The 16,710-nt window shown below is 45.2% G+C and overlaps 1 protein-coding gene across 1 annotated transcript in view; it reads right to left on the bottom strand.

Moving 5' to 3' along the window:
* The window catches only part of AGBL1 (AGBL carboxypeptidase 1), a 939,272-nt gene that overhangs the window by 766,527 nt on the left and 156,035 nt on the right, over positions 1-16,710 (bottom strand). The window contains exons 7-9 of the mRNA XM_015459153.2: positions 12,897-13,105; positions 3,292-3,457; positions 1,801-1,868 (exon numbers count right to left, since the gene is read on the bottom strand). Coding sequence (XP_015314639.2) covers positions 1,801-1,868; positions 3,292-3,457; positions 12,897-13,105 — 443 coding nt within the window. The remainder of the gene's footprint in view (positions 1-1,800; positions 1,869-3,291; positions 3,458-12,896; positions 13,106-16,710) is intronic.

The raw sequence follows: 16,710 nt of genomic DNA, 5'->3' as shown, positions 1-16,710 counted from the left end.
ATAGAGATGATAGGTAGATAAGTAGCTTGATAGACAGATAGATACACATGAGACAGGTAAATAGATATATACATAATAGAAAGGTAGTAGATGATAGATATATCAACAAAGATAGATGACAGATATATAGGTAATACATAAATAGATATGAGATAGATAGATAGACATACAGATGGTAGATGATAAATAGACAGATTTTTAAACTCAGACTTCATCTCCAGGAATGTCATAAAAGCTAGTGCATGCTTTTCAGTCTTATTTCTCTGGCGTCAAAATTAAGGAACTATAACTTGAAGGAACTTGTTCATGGCCACCAACAGAAATGGAGATATAATTATAACTCATAGATGAATTATCATTTTTCTAGAGCAGGAGTTCTCAACCACAGGGTGATCCCCTCCCCACCCCACCCCCAGAGATATGTGGCAAGTCCTAGAGACAGTTTTGGGCTTCTCGAGTGACTCGAGAATATAGGAGACTTGGGTTTGATCCTGATCCCTAGGTCAGGAAGATCCCCTGGAGAAGGAAATGGCAACTCATTCCAGTGTTCTCGCCTGGAGAATCCCAGAGGAGCTCTGAGGGCCACAGTCCATGGGGTCTCCAAGAGTCGGACACAACCTAGTGACTAAACAACAAGAGACAGTTTTGCTCATGACTGGGGGTCAAAGTGGTGGGTGTCACCAGCACCCTGCGCACTGAGGTCAGGGGTCCTACTAAACACCCTACAATGCACAAGACAAGCCACTGCAGCTAAGAGTTATCTGGTCAAATGCCAACGGTGCCAGCGTTCAGGAAGTCTTCTCTGGAAACGCAGTCAGTACACTGTGCCCCACCGTCCCTTTTGTCTGCACGTCTGTCTACAGCTGCCTTTGTGCCACCACAGCAAAGCTGAGTCATTGAGAGACTGAAAGGTCCACGAAGCCTACAGCGATGATCATTTGACCTCTCCTAGAAAGTTTGCTGGCCTCCACTCTACAGCACAGGTTAGCAGTGATAGAGACCAACAGGCACTACTCTCCCACTGGTTAGGATGCTCACGACACAACCCAAAGGAATACAGCTCACATCGACTCCAAGGTACATGGAGTTGTACAACACAGTGGCCCTGTGTGTACAGAGTGAGTAGGAAAGGCTAACTTACAAAGATACTGGAGATCTACCAGAAAAATTTCCCTAGAAAATCTTTCCGTGGTCTCTTTGCCTGAATGCCATTCACACTTATTAAATACACCAACCAGGAGTGTCTACCTGAGGCTCATCCTGATGGAATACTAGTGCCTTAATAATGGATAGCCTCTGATGTGACAATAAGATTGTACAGGACCTACCAAGATGAAAAGGACAACAGTTGCAGTCATTAACTGAGCATCAGTATCTTTGGGGCCCTAGAGTGGAAGCACAAAGTGAAAGTCGCTCAGTCGTGTCGACTCTTTGCCTGGATTCTCCAGCCCAGAATACTGGAGAGGGTAGCCGTTTCCCTCTCCAGGGGATCTTCCCAACCCAGGGGTTGAACTCAGGTCTCCCGCATTGCAGGCGGATTCTGTATCAGCTGAGCCACCAGGGAAGCCCAAGAATAGTGGAGTGGGGAGCCTATCCCTTCTCCAGCGGATCTTCCTGACCCAGGAATCGAACCGGGGTCTCCTGCATCGCAGGTAGATTCTTCACCAGCTGAGCTACCAGAGAAGCACAAAAGTGTGTCCTTAAAATTTACTCTGGGTTCAGCTGCACATAGAAAAGGGACACTTTCCTTTGAGAATTGTGAATGTGGAGAGCATCTGAATCGAGGGCAAGTGTACCTACTTCCTCTTTCACATCTTCAGAGTCTGAGTCCTTGTCCTCCTCTTCCTCACCATCATCTTCATAATCTTCTAAGTGGGGGAAAAAAAAACAGAGGTGGGTTGCAATTCTTAGAACACAATGGTTAGTACTTTTTTTTTACAACTAGGAGGCTATTATGAAGTGCACAAGACCTCAACACAGGCTAGTGATTATTGAATGTGTAATTTGTGCAAATACAGGCACACAAGAGCACTATCTCATGAAGTCTAAAGTGCTGCCCCATGCTGAATGCAAAACGAGTGCAGAATAAAATGACGCGTGGCTTCCCAGATGGCTCAAGAAGTAAAGTATATGCCTGCAGTGCAAGAGATGCAGTTCAGTCCCTGGGTTGGGAAGATCCCCTGGAGGAGGAAATGGCAACACACTCCAGTATTCTTGCCTGGAGAATCCCACGGAAAAAGGAGCTTTGTGGGCTATAGTTCATGGGGTCACAAAGATTTGGACATGGCTGAGCGACTTAGCAGGCACGTGGACCATTCTGGCTTCCTCCACCCGATATAGAAGTAGTTATGCAACTATCATTGCCAGGGTTTAGTGATCACATACATGTCAAAGCTGCTGTAATGTCGACAACACTTTGACTGACTCCCTAATTTTAGTACGAAGGAACGTATTTAAAACAGAAGTCCAAAGAAAGCATCCAGTGTCATTACAACAAGATGATGCCTACAGAAAATCTGTTCCCTGGAAAAAGGACAAAGTTGAAAACCACTAGACTCTTCTGACAATAAAATCTTCTTGGACATTGGACAATCACACTGTCACATATTCTAACAGGACTACTGTGGGGGTGGTAAACAGCAAAAGTTTGATTTCAATTCCATCCTTTGGGCAAATTCATTCCAGAACCAGTCTGTACAGTGGAGGGGCTCCACCATGGGACTGGAAATAGATTTTTTTTTTAACATCAGCTGAGATGACTATAGTCATTCCATCAGTTCAGTTCAGTTCAGTCACTCAGTTGTGTCCAACTCTTTGTGACCCCATGGACTGCAGCACGCCAGGTTTCCCTGTTCATCACCAACTCCTGGAGCCTACTCAAACTCATGTCAGTGATGCAAACTGGCAACAATTAATAATAAAGGACAAAATTAATGACCTTGGTATTATGAAAAAACTGATTCTACTTTCATCCACATTCCTCTGAAATATTATCCAAATGCAAAAATTCATCATAAAGCTTACAGCTAGCAAAATGAGTACAGAATAACTACCCACACATTGTGTATGTGCTTAGTCACTCAGTCGTGTCTGACTCTTTGTGACCCTATGGAGTGCAGTCTGCCAGGCTCCTCTGTCCATGGGATTTTCCAGGCAAGAATACTGGAGTGAGTTGCCATTTCCTCCCTCAGGGGAACTTCCCAACCCAGGAATCAAACCCGCCTCTCCTGCATTGTCAGGGGGACTTTTTACCACTGAGCCACAGGAAGATCTGTATATCCACATATTTACCTTCAGTTAGAACACGTGGAGTTTCAGAGGTGACGATCCCAGGGACTGGAAAAGAATACGCGCTGCTGCTTGTGACCAAGGGAAGTGGACTCTTAGGGTAGCATTGTCTCAGGATCTGAAGACCAGTGGAGATGACAGGCTCCAGACTTTGGTCATCCAGGCAGTTCTAAACAAAGAGAATATCCTATCAGACACCACCATCTTGTGCAGAATCCCTTTGCTATAATGGTATTTTAGGTAACGAACTGCACACAGCCTAAATGCACAGCAAATACCCTAAAGGTAGACCATCTAATCTGAACATTCTAACGTAGCATTTTGTCTAATGTAGAATCTGCTTTCATCCAGTCTATTATCTACAGTTTTATTTCTCTTTTACAGCTCATATATTACTGGAGTGAATTAAGTCTGAAAATAGACCTGAAAGATTTTCAAGGGAGGCTGCACCTAAGGTAAGACATTGTCTAGAAGAGCCGAGGGAAGGAAAGGAAACGGTATCTTCCTTCAACCACCCATGTGTCACTGTGAATTATCCCCTAAATTAGAAAATGAGCAGCTGAACTGATAGAAGTCTTACTGTTCTCTTTCAGCTATTATCTGAGGGGGAAATATCAAGGAAAATGTAAAATATGAAATCAGAAGAAAGATTAAGAGAATCCCAAGCACCTAAATTAAATAGCATGCCTCTTCTCAAAGCCCACAGTGTCCGTCCCTCTTGGTACAAGACAAAGCAAAGAAAAATTGAGTTTGCAAGAGGTAACATTTTGATGCTGATGGAACATGACAAGATCCTGCTTTTCAGGCACCGTGAAAAATCTAAGAACAAGTATACTAAACTGAGAGAGAGAGAGTGAGTTGGGAGTGGTCAGGATCTCTTTGGCAAAAGCATGGCCATTTCCTTCAGTCTCTTAGTAAACATTTTGTCTCCTGATTTGGTACAGAGAGTTGATTAATGAAAGCCTCCAGCGTGATATTCCTAAAGGGCTTCCAGTAAGCTCTGAGGCCAATAAGTCAGAGCAGGAGATATGGAGGACGCTTTAGAACATGCCACAGAGCAGGGACTGTCTACAGTGACACCCTGCCTGGCACCTTCAGGCCCACATTACAGGCAGCCCCACAGGAAAGAACATGGAGGGGAAAAAGTTAATAAAATTCAAGCCATGAATTCAAGCTACCCAAATGACTCCAGAGTGAAATAAAAGTAAGCCAACTTTCAAAACAGAAAGTTCTTAATACAATCAAGAATGCCTGGGACTTCCCTAGTGGTCCAATGGGTAAGATTTCACCTTCCAATGCAGAAGGTGTGGGTTCAGTCCCTGGTCAGAGAGCTAAGATCCCACATGCCTTGCAATCAAAAAACCAAAATATAAAAGCAACAAAATCAATAGTGTAACAAACTCAATAAAGACTTTAAAATTGGTCCACATCAAAAAGAAAAAACCACACTATCTCTCTTCAGTGTGCTCAGACAATACCAATCAGGTAACCTGAACCAACAGCAGGCGCACTTTCCATGGAAAATAAATTAGTTGAGGCTATTTCATCACCGAAAGACTTAGTCACTCAGTCATGTGCGACTCTTTGTGACTGTGGCCCACCAGGCTCCTCTGTCCATGGAATTCTCCAGGCCAGAATACTGAAGTGGGTAGCCTTTCCCTTCTCCAGGGGATCTTCCCAACCCAGGATCGATGCCAGGTCTCCTGCACTGCAGGTGGATCCTTTACCATCTGAGTTACCCAGGAAGCCCGCTTCATCACTGGGACTGCTCAAATAGTTTCAAGTACTTAGTGAAAGCTAGGAGGATTGGAAAAAGAGAGAACTGAATGTGGATGATAAAGAGAGGTGAGTGAGGTGGATGACTGATCAGAGGTAATGCTCTGAGTTACAGCCTTAGGAGATATGGAGCCAAGTCCAGGCCAGGAAACTTGCTCAAATCTGCCAGGACTCTGGAAGCCAGGTCTATGACGGTCATTGGTTTATTGCTGATGATGGAAACAATGCTTTACTTGGTGTGGGATGATGCAGGTGAAAAAGCAAGTACAAGGATGGAGTCAAGTCCAAGTGTCCTCTTGGATTAGGCCATGCCATGAACTGACTTTGGGTGACAGTGTCTCCAGAAACCTAGACATTAGGGATAATGTTATGTTGGGTGTCTGCTCTACTCTGGAGAAAACATTAATGAATTTGAAGGTGATCCTTGGACTGATACTATGTATAAGATAGACCACTAATGAGAACCTACTGTGAAGCTAAGGAAGCGCTGCTCAGTGCTCCAGGTGACCTAAATGAGAAGGAAACCAGAAAAGAAAGGACATGTGTGTGTGTGTGTGTGGCTGACTCACTTTGCTGTACAGCAGAAAGGAACACACGATTGTAAAGGAACTATGCGCACGTGTGCTCAGTCATGTCCAACTCTTTGCGACCTCATGGACTGTAACCAGCCAGGCTCCTCCATCCATGGTGTTTTCTGGGCAAGAACCCTGGAGTGGGTTGCCATTTCCTACTCCAAATGCAACCATATTCCAATAAAAATTAATTTAAAAGAACAAAGATAATCCTTGAGTCCAAGGTATTGTAACAGAAATGCCTAGATCTTTCGCCAACATTTTCCTAGTCTTAATGCATCGTGACCAAGACCCAGGTGAGGCAAGAAGGGGCTCAGGACACAAAATTTAAGCAGGCATACACCCTCCGGCTCCTGCAAATGCAGGGTAGCCACTTGTGTTGTGTAACATCAAGTGATAAGACTCCAAGATATCGGATCTCTGTGGACAAATATCTCAGAATTGTGGCAAAGGTGACATCTATAGGCACACTCTTCCTGTAACTCTGAGTCATCCACCTGCTACTTGAAAAAGACGATGAAATACAAGACTGCTTAAAATATTCAGCTCACATTTAATATCATTGAGTCAGCTGCGGGGTGATAAATATCCTACTTTCATAATATGTAAGTGAAATAGAGGATAGCACACAGCTCAGATCAGAGCAAGGCCATCTGAATCCAAGTCCTTGACTGCACCCCGATGTTCACTGCAGCACTGTTTACAACAGCCAAGACATGGAGGCAACCTCAATGTCCATCGACAGAGGAAGGGATAAGAAGCTGTGGTGCGTGTACACAGTGGAGCACTTCTCAGCCATAAAAAGAATGAAATGATGCCACTTACAGCCACATGGATGGACCTAGAGAGTGCCATACTGAGTGAAGTAAGTCAGACAGAGAAGGAGAAATATTGTATGACATCCCTTAAATGTGGAATCTAAAAAGAAATGATGCAAATGAACTTATTTACCAAGCAGAGAGAGACTCACAGACTTGGAGAATGAACTTACAGTGGCCGGGGGAGAAGGGATAGTTAGAGAGTTTGGAAAGACCATGTACACTGCTATATTCAAAATGGATAACCTACTGCAGAGAACAGGGAACTCTGCTCAGTGTTATGTGACAACCTGGATGGAACAGGAATTTGGGGGAGAATGGATACTGTATATGTATGGCTGAGTCCCTTTGCTATTCACCTAAAACTACCACAACATTGTTAACTGGCTATACCCTAATATAAAATAAAAAGTTTAATGTTGAAAAAAAAAAAAACAAATCCTGGGCTGATGAGGACTAACTGTACAACTCAGAACCCTGGTGAGTTACTATACCTCTCTTTTCAACTTCCTTATCTGTAAAGAAGAGATGCTATCAGAACCTCTCTCATAGACTGTGTCTGAATTAAATGAGTTATATGTAAGATGAGTGCCTAATAGTAAACACTCAGTAAGTGAGCTAGGAGGATGCCAGGAGGCATCATTAGGATCATAAAATCTCGTAAGAATCTGAAAAGATCTTAGGAGACCACGGCTAACTCACGGCGGAGTCCTAGAAACAATTCTTGCAATAACAAAATGAGATGTTCTAGTGGAAGAGGTGCTCAAGGAAGAAACAGTCCTGGGTTTAAGCTCCAGATCTGCTTCTTACTGGGCTTCCACGGTGGCTCAGTGGTAAGGAATCTGCCTGCAATGCAGGAGATGCAGGTTCCATCCCTGGGTTGGGAAGATCCCCTGGAGAAGGAGATGGCAACCCACTCCAGTATTCTTTCCTGTTGGAAATCCCACGGACAGAGGAGCCTGGTGGGCTATAGTTCATGGGGTTACAAGCAGACTGAGTGACAAGTGCTTCTCACCAGCCAAAGCCATCAGCATCTCCTGCCTCAACTCTCATGGTCTGACTTCTCCCCTTGCCCTGCTAACTCCTCCTCCTCTCATGCCCTGGGATACTCCTCTCCAGTGGCAGCCAGCATGATCCTTGACAAGTTGAAATCTGCTTTGCAAATAATCATCTCTACCATGTGGGCGTGAGCATTAAGTCCCTTCAGTTGTGTCTGACTCTTTGCAATCTCATGGACTGTAACCCACTAGGCTCCTCTGTTCATCTGATGCGAACAGACGATTCATTGGAAAAGTCCCTGATGCTATGAAAGATTGAGGGCAGAAGGAGAAGAGAGGCTCAGAGGATGAGATAGCTGGATGGCATCACCTATGCAATGAACATGAACTTGGGAAATCTCCAGGAGATGGTGAGGGACAGGGAGGTGTGGCATGCTGCAGTCCAGGGAGTAGCAAACAGTCGGACATGACTTGGCAACTGAACAACAACAACAATATTCCATTGTAAACATGCACCACATCTTCTTTATCCATTTCCCTCTTGATGGACATTTAGGTTGCTTCCATGTCCTGGCTATTGTAGGTAGTGCTGCAACTTTTAAAAAGACTATCATGGCTTACTCTTGTGGTTCTCAAAGTGAGGGTTCCAGATCAGCAACATTAACATCCCCTGAATACTTATGAGAAATGCAGAATCTTGTACCTTAGCTCAGATCTAATGATGAGAAACTCTGGGAGTGGAGTCCAGTTATCTGCATATAAATGAGCGCTCTGGGTGATTATGACACATAATTAAGCTTCCAAACAACCATTCGTAGCAAAGTTTTAGGTCTCAGAAGCTGTTCTGGCTCCAGAGACTGAATGGCCCCTTTACCTGATTATCTCATACAAGTTTATTCCATCTGCAATTACCCATTTCTCAAAATTGGTAACTATCTCAAATTATTTCAGGGCATCCTAGCAGGGGTTCTTTTTTAACCTTACATGCAAACTGTCAGGATTCTTTGTCCTTCCTCATGCAGAGCTCCAGCAAGATCCCAGTATGTTACACACAGCCTCACTGCATTATGGACAATGTGATCCTCTGAACATTTAAAGGATGCTCAGAGAATCTGTGCAAGGATGCAGGACCCAAGAAACAAAGAGGTGGGGTTATTGAGAGAGAAACATGGCAAGCAGCGACCTCAGCAGCAAAGTGAAGAACACTACAATGAGCAGGAGCTGTGGGAAGGACTCAAAAACAGTTCTTTCTCAGTCGCTTTCATGCCTAGTAGACTTGTAATGACACCACAAACACCAATAAAAATGGTACAGGACAGCGGTTCTCCAAGTGTGATCCCCAGTCCAGAAGCAGCAGCATCACTTAGGAACTTGTTAAAAACACAAATTCTAGGCTCCATCGCAGACCTACTGAATCAGAAACTCTGAGGATAGGGACCTTGCCACCATGTAGCAGCTTTGATCACACTCATTTTGGAGAATTGAGTGCTTCTGTCCAATGCACTCAATTCTGGTGCATTGGACAGAAGCTTGGACTCTTAAGTAAGACCGTGATATATACACTAACATGCACAAAACAGATAGCTAGTGGGAAGTTAATGTGTAGCACAAGGAGCTCATCTCAGTCTCTGTGATGACCTAGGGGGTGGGATGGGAAGGGTGGGAGGGAGGCTCAAGAGAGAGGGGAAAACTAACACAACATTGTACAGCAATTATAAGCCAATTTAAAAAAGATCATCAGTTTCAAATCCTTTAGGTAGGTAGTGTTAGTCGCTCAGTCATGTCCAAGTCTTTATGATCCCATGTACTGCAGTCCATCAGGCTCCTCTGTCCATGGAATTCTCCAGGCAAGAATACCGGAGTGGGTTAATGTTCCTTTCTCCCGGGGATCTTCCCGACCCAGGGATCGAACGCGGGTCTCCCACATTGCAGACAGATTCTGTACTATCTGAGCCACCAAATCCTTTAAAAATATTGAAATCAGAGAGTCTGCATAAGCTGCTATGCCAGTCTTGGGCTATAGTAAGCATTCAACACAAATTTCCTCCGCGACCCCCGCCTCCCGCCTCTTCCATCTCTTCCTTCATTTTCTTCTTCTTCCTCTTCTTCTCCTGCATTTTCAGTGTTATTACCATTAGCTGCAGCAGCAGCAGCATAATATGCAATAGTGGCCAGAATGACATCCCCAGATCCAAGGTTCCCAGGTTGGCCGTCCTGCAGCTCCCGTGCCGTCTCTGGCAGGAGAGGGGAGAGGATAGATGTGAAGCCCCACCTCCAACACAGCTGCAACAGCATCTGTGCTCAGAGCCCAGAGCCCAGGTGCTGGGAGGCCTGCGGGCAAGAGAAACCTGGCCACCAAATGCAGAGTCTGCCTCTCTCACATCCTGCTTCAGTCCCAACAGTAATTGGAGGCTGGGAGCTCACTGTAAATTTGCTTAATTGAGCAGTTGAGGTCTTTATCGACCAGCTGAGGAACTGCTTCTAGAAGCCTGCTTCTAGGCTCACAGCTGCTTTTATGTCTGGGCTTCACTTCGAATCTTCTCCACCCTCTCTGTGTCAAAGACCTGTACCTCTGGGATCAACATCTTCTGTCTTTTCTGCTCTTTTGTTTTTTTTTTTTTTTTTTTTAAAAAAAACACAGATCTGAGAAACAGTCAAAAATGCAGAGGGCAGGGGCAGAGGAGCTGGCTGCAGCACACGAGCCAGAGTAGGGGGCTGTGAAAGATCAGCATAGCAGGGGGCAGTTTCACAGGGCTGGGAGAAATTCGAGATTTGGGGAACACAAGCTTACAAAGTATGGTGCAACTTGGAAAAATTCAGAGCATTTCCTCATCCAGAGGGACAGAACGGAAAAGGTAGCTATTTCATGACCGAGAAACTCTGAAAACTGTAATGATGGAGAGAAACCCAGAGGTGATAGCAGACAAAAAAATTAGATATTGGCTTGCAGTGCAATATTATGTTATTGTTTAGAGGGGAAAAGCTTTTTTAAAATGGTTAGAGTCTACAGATAGCATGATTGGAAAACGGCACTCTGGTTGACTGCTTCATTACCCCAGATGTACTCAGGTGGAGAGAAATTGGAAGGTGTCCAGAGAGAAGCAATGAGACAGATGAAGGGAGTACAGAGACTAATATGAAGATATTAAGCATTGTTTGGGCTTCCCTGGTAGCTTAGCTGGTAAAGAATCTGCCTGCAACACAGGAGAACCTGGGTTTGATTCCTGGGTTGGGAAGATCCACTGGAGAAGGGATAGGCTACTCACTCCAGTATTTGTGGGGTTCCCTGGTGGCTCAGCTGGTAAAGAATCCGCCTGCAATGCGGGAGGCCCAGGTTTGATCCCTGGGTTGGGAAGATCCCCTGGAGAAGGGAACAGCTACCCACTCCAGTGTTCTGGCCTAGAGCAATTCCATGGACTGCAAAGAGTTTGACACCACCGAGCAACTTTCATTTTCACTTTTCAAGCATTGTTTAGTCGCTAAGTCATGTCAGACTCTTTTGTGACACCATGGAGTGTGGCCTGCCAGACTCCTCTGCCCATAGAATTGCCCAGGCAAAAATACTGGAGCAGGTTGTCATTTCCTACTCCAGGGAATCGTCCAAATACAGGGATTGAACCCCATTTCTCCTGCATTGGCAGGCAGACTCTTTACCACTGAGTCGCCAGGGAAGTCCAAATAAGAAGACAGAAAAGAACATAATGTGTGTGAAACACAGCTGCTTTGGCCCCAACAGAGGGTGGGTGAACAGATGACGGGTACCTGGGAAACACTCACATTATTCGTGGAGAACGTATAGGCAGCCTTGCACGATGGTGCCTGAGTGTGTGTGTTAGTCACTTAATCCTATCCGACTCTTTGCGACCCCATGGACTGCAGGCCACCAAGGTCCTCTGTCCATGGGTTTCTCCAGGCAAGAATATTGGAGTGGGTTGAAAGTCTCTTCTCAAGGGGCTGTTTCCGACCTAGGGATCAAACTCAGGTCTCCTGCATTTCAGGCAGATAGATTCTTTACCATCTGAGTCACCAGGGAAGCCCACGATGGTACTTACATTAGCCCTAATCAAGTGAAACTAAGGAATGTGTTATTTGGTTGAAATCCAGGAAACCCTAGACACATATTCCACTGGGGCAGAGATCAGTGACAGCTTTCGTAGGTGCTACTCCCTTTGCTTGGGGTGTCCTTCCTCCTAAACTTGGCATGACTGGCTCCCTCAATAATTCAAGTCTCAGCTTAGGTGTCACCCACTCAAAGACCTGATGTCTCTAAGAGAAGACCTTCTCTCTGCCCATGCAGGAGTCACTGTGGACCCGTGCCCTTCCTCTATTGATCCCACAGAGCAATATGAAATTATATTCCAGACTGAATCATTTGCTTCCTTAATGTCTGACTCTCTGTTGGAACATTTGCCCCCAAAGGTCAGGGATCTTGTCTATCACATTCACCGTGAGGTCCCAATAACTAATCGCTATTCCAATAAACACTCGCCCTCATAAAGCAGTGAAGTCATGGCAGTACCCTGCTAAACGAGATGTGTCTATGTTAACTTATCCAGGCCACGTAGAAAACCTAGATTTTATCACTTTCGTCTTTTTTTTTTTTTTTAAGAAGAAGAAGGTTGAAACCCAGAGAGATGGAGTCACTGCACAGCAGTAGGCGCCAGGTCTGAGATCTGAAGCCAGGTTCTCTAGCTTTAAAATCAGCACTAACACATGTATGTGGAATCTAGAAAAATGGTATGGATGAATCTATTTGCAGGGCAGGAATAGAGAAGCAGATGTAGAGAGCGGACGTGCAGACACGGGATGGGGATGAATCGGGAGATTGGGATTGAAGCATGTGCTCTGCCATGTGTAAAAAAATCCCTCTAGATTGCTAGAGGGAATCTGCTGAATAGCACAGGGAGCTTGCCTCGGTGCTCTGTAATAATCTAGATGAATGGAATGTGGGGATGAGAGGGAGGCTCAGGAGGAAGGGGACACATGTACACATATAGTTGATTCACTGTTGTACAGCAGAAAATAACACTGTAAAGCAACTGTACCCCAGCAACAAAAAAGCAACGCTCTCGATCCCAGCTCCGCTCAGTGTGTACACACTGTGCATGCGTGCCTGCTCAGTCACTTCAGTCATGTCCAGTTCTGTGTGATCCTATGGACTGTAGCCTGTCGGGCTCCTCTGTCCATGGGATTCTCCAGGCAAGAACACTGGAGTGGGTTGCCACACCCTCTTCCAGGGGGTCTTCCTGACCCAGGTGTACCCAATTAATAAGTGAGTCAATCAATACATGAGTGAGTGAAGGAACGAGGATTTGAGTCCAGAACATCTGCCCAGAGCAAGAAGAGAGAAACATACTGAGATTTCCCAGCTCTGTGAAGGGTGAGTCCTAAATGACTTCCTTCACATGCCATCCAACTACAGAGGCAGTCCCCATGCAGGTTACCTGTATGGTGCTGAAAAGGATCTCCATGCCCTGAGCTGCCAGGAAGGCCTCCCTGCCCGACCGGAGCTTGGCAATATGCTTGAGGCAGAGCAGAAGTGCCCGGCGGATCGGAACGAAGGAATTGGCCGTGTCGTGGCTGTGCCAATCCTGATGCAGCCTGAGCAAACCGGGGACGTAGCTTCTGTTCACTGCCCTGCGGCTGTTAGACTCTGAAACCAATGGGAAAAGGCAACATCAATCAAAGGCTCTCCTGGACACACCCCCCTGAGGATGTCCCAGTGTGCGTGCGTGCTAAATCCTCTTAGTCATTTCAGACTCTTGGCAACCCTGTGGACTATAGCCCACCAGGCTTCTCTGTCCATGAATAGTGGTGTGAGTTGCCATATCCTCCTCTAAGAGATCTTCCCCTCCCACAAAATACTAATTAATCATAAAAGGATGATATTAATTTTCCAGTGTAGAAACTGGTATCCAGTGGCAGATATCAGCTTAATCAAGTGACCAGGGTCAACAACATAAGACAAGATGTTCTGAGAAAGACACAGCATCACTTGAGTATCCGTACTATGATATTCCTGAACCAAAATGCATAACCTGAACGTAACCATGAGGAAAATCAGCAAACCAAAGATGAGGGATATGCTGTAAATATCTGATCCACACTTTTCAAAAATGTGAAAGTAGTAAAAGGCCAAAAAAAAAAAAAAAGACCAAGGAATTCAGCTAACAAAGACCAAAAAGACATGACACAGGGATATATGTATACATGTAGCAGAATAAAACTCAATATTCAATATTCAAAAAACTGAGATCATGGCATCCAGTCCCATCACTTCATGGCAAATAGATGGGGAAACAATGGAAACAGTGATAGACTTTACTTTCTTGGGCTCCAAAATCACTGCAGATGGTGACTGCAGCCATTAAATTAAAAGGCGCTTGCTCCTTGGAACGAAAGCTATGATCAACAGACACAGCATACGTAAAAGCAGAGACATTACTTTGTCAACAAAGGTCCATCTACTTAAAGCTATGGTTTTTCCAGTAGTCATGTATGGATGTGAGAGTTGGACTATAAAGAAAGCTGAGCACCGAAGAATTGATGCTTTTGAACTGTGGTGTTGGAGAAGACTCTTGAGAGTGCCTTGGACAGCAAGGAGATCCAATCAAACCATCCTAAAGGAAATCAGTTCTGAATATTCATTGGAAGAACTGATGCTGGAGCTGAAACTCCAATACTTTGGCCACTTGATGCGAAGAACTGACTCATTGAAAAAGACCCGGGTTCTGGGAAAGATTGAAGGCGGGAGGAGAAGGGGACGACAGAGGATGAGATGGTTGGATGGCATCACCGACTTGATGGACATGAGTTTGAGCAAGCTCTGGGAGATGGTGAAGGACAGGGAAGCCTGGTGTGCTGCAGTCCATGGGTTTGCAAAGAGTTGGATGGGACTGAGCAACTGAACAACAATAGCCGATTCATATTACTGAACAGCAGAAACAAACACAATACAACACAGTAGCAAAGCAACTGTACTTCAATAATTTTTTTAAAAAAGATATGGCATGTAAGTACAATACATAGTGAGAATTTAGTCCCTGGACCAAAATTATTTTTTTTCTTTCCCTGCATAAGGCATTAGTGAAGCAGTTGGTAAAGTCTGAATAAGGTGTTTAGATTAACCCAGTGCTGCTTTCCTGCTGCAGAGAAGGCAACGGCAACTCACTCCAGTACTCTTGCCTGGAAAATCCCATGGACGGAGGAGCCTGGTAGGCTGCAGTCCATGGGGTCGCTAAGAGTCAGGCACGACTGAGCGATTTCACTTTCACTTTTCACTTTCATGCATTGAAGAAGGAAATGGCAACCCACTCCAGTATTCTTGCCTGGAGAATCCCAGGGACAGAGGAGCCTAGTGGGTTGCCGTCTATGGGGTCACACAGAGTCGGACATGACTGAAGCGACTTAGCAGCAGCAGCAGCAGCTTTCCTGCTGGCTCAATGGTAAAGAATCCACCTGCAATGCAGGAGACCTGGGTTCAATTCTGGGTCAGAAAGATGCCCTGGAGAAAGGAATGGCTACCCACTCCAGTATTGCTTTCTGGAGAATCTCATGGACGGAAGAGCCTGTTGGGAGCCCATGAGGTCACAAAGACTGAGCAACTAGCACACTTAATTACATAGTTTGTTCCCAGGTGGTTCAGTGGTAAAGAATTCACCTGCAGTTCAGGAGACCTGGGTTTGATCCCTGGTCGGGAAGATCCCCTGGAGAAGCATCCCTGGGGAAGGAGAAAGCAACCCATTCCAGTATTCTTGATGGGAAAATTGCATGGACAGAGGAGCTTGGTGGGTTATAGTCCATGGGATTGCAAAGAGTGGGGCACAACTGAGAGACTGGGCATGCACCCACACATAGTATTATGTAAATGCATATTGTTGGATTTTGATAAGCTGTGCTTAGGTAAGTGAATATTCTTGTTTTTAGGAAATCCACAATTGTGAATGTCTATAACTTATTCTCAAATAGTTCAGAAAAAGGATAATTGAGTGTGGAGGAGAGAGAAGAAGGGAAGAGAGATTCACCAGATTTCCATTCCTCTTTCTGGAATCTCAGTGGACTTGGGGTATGGTCATTTGAGCAAACTATAAGACTCAATCCAAATGGAAAGGAAAGGACCCCGAGTGAGAGACATCATGTCGGGAAGGCTGTTGTGTGTAACAGATGTGTTGTGTGTTTTCCCGAAAGAGACTGGAAGCCAGTTTACATAGTCAAGGGGCTGGCTCCATCTGGGAAAGGAATTCCTTGGAGTCAAGCCACCCAACAAGAGACTGGACTCTTATGTGGTGACGAGCATCCTGGCACCAAAAATACCCAGACAGAGGTTGGAAGTCCACCCAGCAGGGAGGTGAGGATGGGGCTTCCTTACGTCCTTCAGGGAGCTGTAATAGTAAGATCTTACAGTGCCTTTCCCCTCTTCCACACCACAACTGCAGTTTCTTTAAGTTTTTACATTGGAGTATAGACAGTTACCAATGTTACCAATGTTGTGATGGTTATAGGTACATAGCAAAGGGATTCAGCCATACATATCCACTCTCCCCCAAACTCCCCGCCCATCCAGGCTGCCACATCACACTGAGCAGAGCTCCCTGTGCTCTACAGTATCGCTGTATAATGGAGTTATTCAGTGGACACACTTGCTATATTTAAAACGGATATATAGCAAGGGTGTACATGTTGTTAGTTGAATGACTCTGCCTGAGAGTCTTATGGGAGGATAAGACCCCTCTGACTGATGCATGGTTTCTTCATTTTCTCAAGATACAGTCTTTTTTTTTATATTACCTATTTATTTATTCATTTGACTTCCCAGGTGGCACTAGTGGTAAAGAACCTGCCTGCCAATGCAGGAGATGGAAGAGACACAGGTTCGATCCCTGGGTTGGGAAGATCCCCTTGAGAAGGGCATGGAAACCCACTCCAATACTCTTGCCTGGAGAATTCCATGGACAGAGAAGCCTGGAGGGCTATAGTTCGTAAGATAGCAAAGAGTAGGATCGGAGAAGGCAATGGCAACCCACTCCAGTACTCTTGCCTGGAAAATCCCATGGACAGAGGAGCCTGGTAGGCTGCAGTCCATGGGTTCTCGGAGAGTTGGACACGACTGAAGCGACTTAGCAGCAGCAGCAGCAGCAAAGATCGGGATACAACTAAAGTGACTTACATTTATTTATTTGGCGAAGTAAAGTCTTAGTAGTGGCACTTTGGAGAAGGCAATGGCACCCCACTCCAGTACTCTTGCCTGGAGAATCCCAT

The sequence above is a fragment of the Bos taurus genome, chromosome 21 (genome assembly GCF_002263795.3).
Source record: "Bos taurus isolate L1 Dominette 01449 registration number 42190680 breed Hereford chromosome 21, ARS-UCD2.0, whole genome shotgun sequence".
In the NCBI taxonomy this organism is placed as follows: domain Eukaryota; kingdom Metazoa; phylum Chordata; class Mammalia; order Artiodactyla; family Bovidae; genus Bos; species Bos taurus.
This window is presented reverse-complemented; position numbering and strand designations above follow the sequence as displayed.